A 7,922-nucleotide genomic window follows, 5' to 3' on the forward strand; every position below is an offset into this window, starting at 1 on the left:
CAAACATTTTGCAAGACATCCTGGACGGAACTTATACGTTTGGAACTAGACCTGTTTTAGAAGGGTCTAAGTGTCACAAAGGTGCCCAAACTTTCCAGATGACCAGTGAACTCATCAAGTAAGACACTCTCACACTCCCCCAGTGCTCACTGACCCCCTTCCACCACACAAAAATTATAACAAAAAGGTACATATCTGTCTCTAAAACAGCAACATCTGGTATGGGTAAGGTGACCATACATCATGTTTTAAACAGGGCATTCCCGTTTTCGGACCGACCGTTCCTTTGTCCCGACCCACCGCTTCGGGACACCGAAATGTCCCGTTTTCAGGGACAGTGTCCCGAAGCTGTGCGCGGGGACACCAGGATGGGCGATCACTTTCCCTCCCTGTTGCGCCGATTCAAACCCTGGGCCGTCGCCGCTGCTTCTTGCCTGCATCCCGACGTCAATTTTGACGTCAGAGAGGAAGTTTCGGGCCAGCCAATCGCTGCCTGGCTGGCCCGAACTTCCTCTCTGACGTCAAAATTGACGTCGGGAAGAAGGCAAGAAGCAGCGGTGGCGGCCCAGGGTTTGAATCAGCGCGGCAGGGAGGCAGACTGGCAGGCAGCGGTGGTACACAGACAGACGGGCAGGCAGGGGGGGTGAATCAGGCACTGGAGGGAGGAAAGGAGGTAGGCAGGCAGGCTGGCTTCGGGAGAGGGACAAAGGCAAAGGAAGCCATAGTAAAGGGGCACTATGGACATGGGAAGGAGGCACTGGGGGTACTAGGGACAGAGAACAGAGGCACTGGGGGCACTAGGGACATGGGAAGGAGACATTGGGGGCACTAAGGACACAGGACAGAGGCACTGGGGGCATTATGAACATGGGAAGGAGGCACTGGGGGCACTAAGGACACAGGACAGAGGCACTGGGGGCACTAAGGACATAGGAAGGAAGGAGGGATGGAATAGAAAGGGACAATTGTTGGGCCTGAGTGCAGAAAGAAATAAATGAAAGAAAGGATACACAGTCAGAAGGAAACACAACCAGAGACTCATGAAATCACCAGACAGCAAAGGTAGGAAAAATGATTTTATTTTCAATTTAGTGATCAAAATGTGTCAGTTTTGAGAATTTATATCTGCTGTCTTTATTTTGCACTATATTTGTCTATTTTTCTATAGTTACTAAGGTGACATTGCATATTTTAAAGTTATTTGCCTTGACATCTTTGAAAACCCCCCAAATATAAATGACAATTAACATTTTCTCTGCGTATATTGTGCTTCGTATTTTTTTAAAAAAATTTTAAGGTTACCATTATGAATTAATATGAAGATAGTATGTGTACATGAAAAATGAATGGAAGAAATTGGGGGCGGGATTGGGGGCGGGGCTAGGGCAGATTTGGGGCAGGGCTAGGGTGGGATTAGGGGCGGGACTGACAATTAATAGTTGTTCCCTTTTGATGAAAAAAATAAATGGTCACGTTTGGTATGGGGCATCCTAGTAGAGCTGCACACAGGTGCCTTAAGTATCTTGGTGGGTAGGCTAGTGAACCTCTTTCCATCCAGGCCAACAAGCCACTCTAGCCACTATATTTATGGTGGAAAATGTGTGCCCACCAAACCCCTCCAAACCTTACTGTACTGCTATATAGGTACCAACTGCAGGCATAAGGGCTATTGGGGTTATAGACAGGTGGCTATAGTGGGTTTTGGAGGTATTTTGGGGGGCTCACCATAAACTATAAGTGAGGTTTGGTGAGATGTTTATCTGGTACCCTTTTTGTGAAGTTCACAGCAGTGCCCTCTGAGGTGCCCCACTGCTCTTTTGCCATGTCTAGGTGGTCAGTCCATCACAATGCTGGCCCCTCCCATGTCCAAATGGTCTTGTTCTGGCCATTTGGGACTTGGATGAAATTTTGTTCAAAAATATGGTATAAAGATAGACGTCCTGACGGTCTGAGCATCCCAATGACCTGGACGTCCAGATAGAGGATTTTGGGAAAAAAATTATTTCTAGCTGTATGGTGGTCTGCCTTTTGAAAATAGGCATTTTCTTACTGCCAGCTTATGTTCAAATCAAACTTAGACATATGTTTTGAAAATGCACCTCAATATAATCTTATTAACAATACATAATGGTACCCACAAAATTAAACTACACAAAGCACACTGTACATAAAGAAAATTTTAATAATCATTTATATTTGTTTTTATCAAAGAGATCAAGGCAGATGACTTTAAAATATGCAGTGTCACTTCAATAACTGCTACAGAAAAATAAAAATATAGTGCAAAATACAGACAACAGATATAAATTCTCAAAACTGACACATTTTGATCACTACATTGAAAATAAGATCATTTTACCTACCTTTGTTGTCTGGTGATTTTATTTTTCTAATTATTCTTTCCCAGTCTCTGGTTGCACTTCCTTATGTCTGTCCTCTTAACTGTGTTTACAGGGCCTTCTTATCCATTGGCTATTTTTCTCTTCTTCTTCACTTTCTGCCCTAGTCATCTTTGGCATTAATTTTTAATATTCAACTTTTTCCCATTTTTCTGCTCTCTTCTCAAAATCTACTTTTCCATGTCTTACCTTCCTATCTCTCTCCTCTCCCATGATCTGGCATCTCTCTCTTCTTCCCTCCCCATTTCCATGGTCCAACATCTCTCTCCTTCCCTCCATCCCCCCAGTGGTCCTTCCCTTTCCTTCCTTTCCCCCCTTCCCATAGTCTGGCATCCCTCTCCTCTCCTTCCTACAGTCTAGGATAGCTTTCTACCCTCCTTCCCTTCCATTCCCTGGTCTGGCAACTCTTTCTCCTTCCCGCCCCCTTCCCCTTTGAGTGGTCTGACATCTGTTTCTTCCTCCTTCCTTTACCCTTCTCCAGATCTGACATCTCTACCTTCTTTGAGTCATCTCCCTCCCCCCCCCTCCCCGTGTAACATTTCTCTCTTCCTTCCTCTTTTCTACCCCCTGCAGTCCAACATCTCCCTTCCCTTCCTCCTTTCTGGGCCCCCTCCCAGTACAACATTTTTCCCTTCTTTCCCTCCACCAGTCCAACATTTCTTTCTCTCTGCCTCCTGCACAATTCCTCTCCTCCGGTCCTCATTCTCTCCCCAAACCAACATATCTCTCTCTTCCTCCATAAGTCCAACTTTTCACTTTCTATCCTATCTCCCTTCCCCTGAGTGTGACATTTCTTCTTCCTTCCTTTCTGTCCTCCCCAACCAACATCTCTCCCTCTCTCTCTCCATGAGTCCAACACTTTCTGCCTTCTGCACACTGTCTCTCTCCTCGCCCCTTCCCTTGAATGTGACACCCCAAGTCCATCTCCTCAACCCCACTCACAACTAGCCTGCTCTATCCCCATGCATCATTTCTATCTCCTCTCTACCACATGTTCATTTCTCCCTCTTTCACCACTCTCATTCCTCCTATAAACATTTGGGAGACCCACACAATGCCACGTATCCCCTACCAGTGGTTTGCATACTGTACTACATTTTGCATACTGTACTCCGAGCTGCAGTATGTATTTTCCTGTCCACTGGAGGGCTTGGAGAGTTAAATGTCTTGCCCAAGATCACAAGCTACAGTGGATTCAAACTAGGTTTTCTTGATCTACAGCATGCTGCTTTAACTATTAAGCCACTCCTCCATCATCCATGCCTTGCACAAACCCTTGTTTCAGTTATGGTTGTCCAAGGGCTACAACTTTATGCATATACTGGGATAAAAAAACAGGACTGATTCAACTGGTTTGGTTGACCTGAGGTAAACTGGTAACTCTAAGATAGGGAGGGCCAAATTTCACATGACTGCTGGGAAGCCCAAATCAGCTAAAAAGTAAACAAAAGGATCTCAGAATTCAAACACTGGTGTAATACCATGGGGGCTCCACAGCATATAACTGAGCCTCTAATTCTAGCCCATATAATACCACAAGATATAACCAAGTTTAAACACCAGCACATTTAATACCACAGGTTTTCATAGGATAGGAGCAGTCACTATCACTAGAACATGGAATTTTTGTGCACATGCCAAAGAAAATTAAAAGTGCCAGCACACATCTGCAGCTGTTGCTCTGTGCACAAATATAAGCCTTGCAAAAATTTCTTCAACATAACATTTTTGCAAGGCTAACAGTCACGGATGTGTGCTGGCACTTTCATTTTTGTTTGGACACATGCACATTATTGCTGTTATCTCCCATCTTGTGTTTTAAAGTTGCAGATACTGTTCTGGCTGGAGAAGACAAGAAAGGGAAAAATTCCTTTCAACCAACCCTTCTACACTGCCCCAGAACCGGCATAAAATTTCTCCTATTGTGAATATGTCAAAAACCAGCATTTCCTTCTGTGCATTGTAGCAAATACATAATGGTCACATTACCATTCATTTTAATGCAGTGTGAGGCCATGTTCTCTGCAAAATTTAACACTCAAACTTGACCTCTATCTGCGTTGCTTGACAAGCTGGAAGACTGGGCAAACAAATGGCAAATGCGCTTCAATGTGGACAAATGCAAGGTCATGCATATAGGGAAAAAGAACCCGTTGTTCAGCTACAAATTGGGGGGGGTATTGTTGGGAGACAGCAGACTCGAGAGAGACTTGGGTGTGTTGGTGGATGCATCACTGAAGCCATCTGCACAGTGCGCAGCAGCCTCGAAAAAAGCCAACAGGATGCTGGGCATCATAAAGAAGGGCATAACAACCAGAACACGGGAAGTCATCATGCCATTGTATCGAGCGATGGTGCGTCCGCATCTGGAATACTGCGTTCAGTATTGGTCGCCACACCTCAAGAAGGACATGGCGGTACTTGAGAGAGTCCAAAGGAGAGCAACGAGAATGGTAAGAGGGCTGGAACACTGCTCATACGCCGAGAGGCTGGAAAGGCTGGGGCTCTTCTCTCTGGAGAAAAGGAGGCTCAGGGGAGATATGATAGAGACCTTCAAGATCATGAGGGGCATAGAGAGGGTGGATAGGGACAGATTCTTCAGACTAAAGGGGACAGCAAATACAAGGGGGCATTCTGAGAAACTGAAGGGAGATAGGTTCAAAACAAATGCAAGGAAGTTTTTTTTCACCCAGAGGGTCGTGGACACTTGGAATGCACTACCGGAGGAAGTGATCAAGCAGAGTACGGTCCAAGGATTCAAACAGGGATTGGACAGATTCCTGACGGATAAAGGGATCGTGGGATACTGAGGGAGGAGCTGGAATGTAACACAAGTATAGAATGTTAACCAGGTAATGAGTATAAACCAACCAGGTCGTGCATGTGCAAGACTGGAGGGCTAGGACTTCGATAGGAAGGCAGGACTTAAACGAGATAACAAGGTGGCAAGGGAGCCCCTTCTGGTGATTCAGACAGGTCGTGACCTGTTTGGGCCGCCGCGGGAGCGGACTGCTGGGCAGGATGGACCTATGGTCTGACCGGCAGAGGCACTGCTTATGTTCTTATGTTCTTATGATTACAACCTGTGGTAACCGTGCAGTTAGGCTTGAGGTTGCTTTCTGCATTGGCCTCTGAATCATTAATGCAGGCACATAACACCACAGGATTACATAGATACAGCTGTGTCACTAATGCCATCATATGACAGAATTAGAAGGAATTTGAATCAGTCACTGGCTCATACTAGTATATATGACAGCACAGGATTTCACAGGACACAGAGTTATTGTAGAATAAAGTCAAATCAATATGCCACAGTGAGAGACGCACTTGGTTACATGAGCATATGAAAGTTAGCTATGTAGTAGCTCTACATAGAGCAATTTATAGTTAAATAATTTTGAGTACACTTTGTTATATAGAAAACCCTGAGCAGCCTAAAGCAGAGATATCTCAAGATCAGTCAGTCTGAACTTACCAAGCACCACAGGAAAGGTGTTGTTGGACAGCGCTGCTTCAGGGGTCACATTCGGAGGGAAGAGCACATTCAGGAGCCAAAACTGGGAGGCAGGATGGACAAGAAACAGTACCAGAACCAGCTGCAGGGAGAGGAGCTTAGCCATGTTCATAACATCCAGGGTTGTGCCTGGCTCTGATGGCAGCTCCTCTGAGCAAACAGATTTTTATTTGAGCACAAAAAGGTCAGGGCTGAGATAAGGTGGAGAGGGGGAAAGAAGGGGTAGAGATAATGCTGTTCAGCGAGGGAGACAGAATCATGCAGAAAGACTGAAGAAAGAGGAAGAAAACAGAAGGAGGAGAAGAGGGAGAAATGAAGAAGTGCAGATAGAAGAAAAGAGGTTAGAGATATGAAGAGAGAAAAACTGACAAACAGTGTGGAACTGGAAAAATTCCACCTTGAAAATATACATATTAATGTGTCACTAGTATTAAGCTAGGATTCTTCTGGAACTAGTAAGATCATTAACTACATGTCCTCTTTGCTGAATCTTTGCCCTTCTGGGCAGTATCTTGAGTAGTGACCCATTTATGCGGTAACTAATAAATACTAGGCTTCCAGAAGGTCAAAAGGGTGAAGGAAAGTGTCATGGAAAAGTAAACTAACCTATGGTGTGGTGCAGTGGTTACAGCTACAGCCTCAGCACCCAGAGATTGTGGGTTCAAATCCTACACTGTTTCTTATGACCCTGAGCAAGTCTGCCCCAGATACATTAGACAGATTATGAGCCCGCCAGGACAGATAGAGAAAATGCTTGAAATACCTGCATGTAAATTGCTTTGAGTGTGGTTATATACCTACAAAAAGGCAGTATACAATTCCCAAACCCTTTCCCTTAAAAAAAAATAATTATTAATCTATTTTTATGTATTCATGTAATCTCTCATATGTTTAAGATGCCAAAATTCCATATTTAAGGGACAGGTTATTGTCCAGAAATTAGAACATACCTTGTCTATATTTAAGACTTGAATGTCATCATATATTAATAAACAATTGTTAAACTGAGCACAAGCTAGTCTTTATTTCACAGTTTTGGTGGAGAATGCTAAGGGCAATTTAACTCCTTAAATTGAACTAAAGCTTAACTTTATATACCGGGTCATCAACCTAAGGAAGCTCGACTCTGTTTATAACAATTAAATAAAAACTAAAGAAAGTAAAAACAAAGATTTCAAAAGAAATTCGTTTTCAAAATGTTTGGCAAATAAAAAAGTTTTTAGAGATTTACGGAAAGATTGGAAAGAACTGGAGCTCCTCAGAATTAAGGGGAGTTCATTCCATAATTGAGAAAGTTTAAAAGCCAAAGATTGACTGAAGATCTTAACTCCTTTAATTCCTTTTCTAGAAGGAAGGGAGAGTTTGAATTGTTGGATGACTCTTGTAAAGGAAAATCTGTAAGCATTCCATAATAAGGGAACAAGGGGAATAAAAATGCCATATAAAATTTTGAAAGAGATGCAAGCACATTTGAATTGAATTCTAAGATAAACCGGGAGCCAAAGAACATAAGAATTACCGCTGCTGGGTCAGGCCAGTGGTGCATCGTGCCAAGCAGTCCACTCACGCGGCAGCCCTTAGGTCAAAGACCAGTGCCCTAAATGAGACTAACCTTACCTGCATAAGTTCTGTTTCAGCAGGAACTTGTGTAACTTTGTCATGAATCCCTGGAGGGTGTTTTCCCCTATAACAGCCTCTGGAAGAGCGTTCCAGTTTTCTACCATTCTCTGGGTGAAGAACTTCCTTATGTTTGTATGGAATCTATCCCCTTTTAACTTTAGAGAGTGCCCTCTAATTCTCTCTACCTTAGAGAGGGTGAACAACCTGTCTTTATCTACTAAGTCCAGTGGCGTACCAAGGTGGGGGCGGGAGGGGCGGTCCGCCCCGGGTGCCAGCCCTGAGGGGGTGCTCCCGGCCTTGCCGTTCAGTCCCCCCCACCCCCGAAGGACCGCTCACTCCACTGACCTTCCTGCACCACCTGTGAAGCAGCCCGCAGCAGGTTCGCG

The 7,922-nt window shown here is 44.4% G+C and overlaps 1 protein-coding gene across 2 annotated transcripts in view; it reads right to left on the reverse strand.

The window, feature by feature from the left end:
• Nucleotides 1–6,294, reverse strand: part of LCAT (lecithin-cholesterol acyltransferase) — an 87,590-nt gene extending 81,296 nt beyond the window's left edge. The window contains exon 1 of one of the 2 annotated variants that reach the window (XM_033942869.1): nucleotides 5,878–6,294. In XM_033942869.1, coding sequence (XP_033798760.1) covers nucleotides 5,878–6,028 — 151 coding nt within the window. In that variant the 5' untranslated portion in view covers nucleotides 6,029–6,294. The remainder of the gene's footprint in view (nucleotides 1–5,877) is intronic. The other variant, XM_033942868.1, reaches the window with a different exon arrangement.
• Between the last annotated feature and the right edge of the window lie 1,628 nt (nucleotides 6,295–7,922).

This window comes from Geotrypetes seraphini, chromosome 4, assembly GCF_902459505.1.
Source record: "Geotrypetes seraphini chromosome 4, aGeoSer1.1, whole genome shotgun sequence".
Classification (NCBI taxonomy): Eukaryota; Metazoa; Chordata; class Amphibia; order Gymnophiona; family Dermophiidae; genus Geotrypetes; species Geotrypetes seraphini.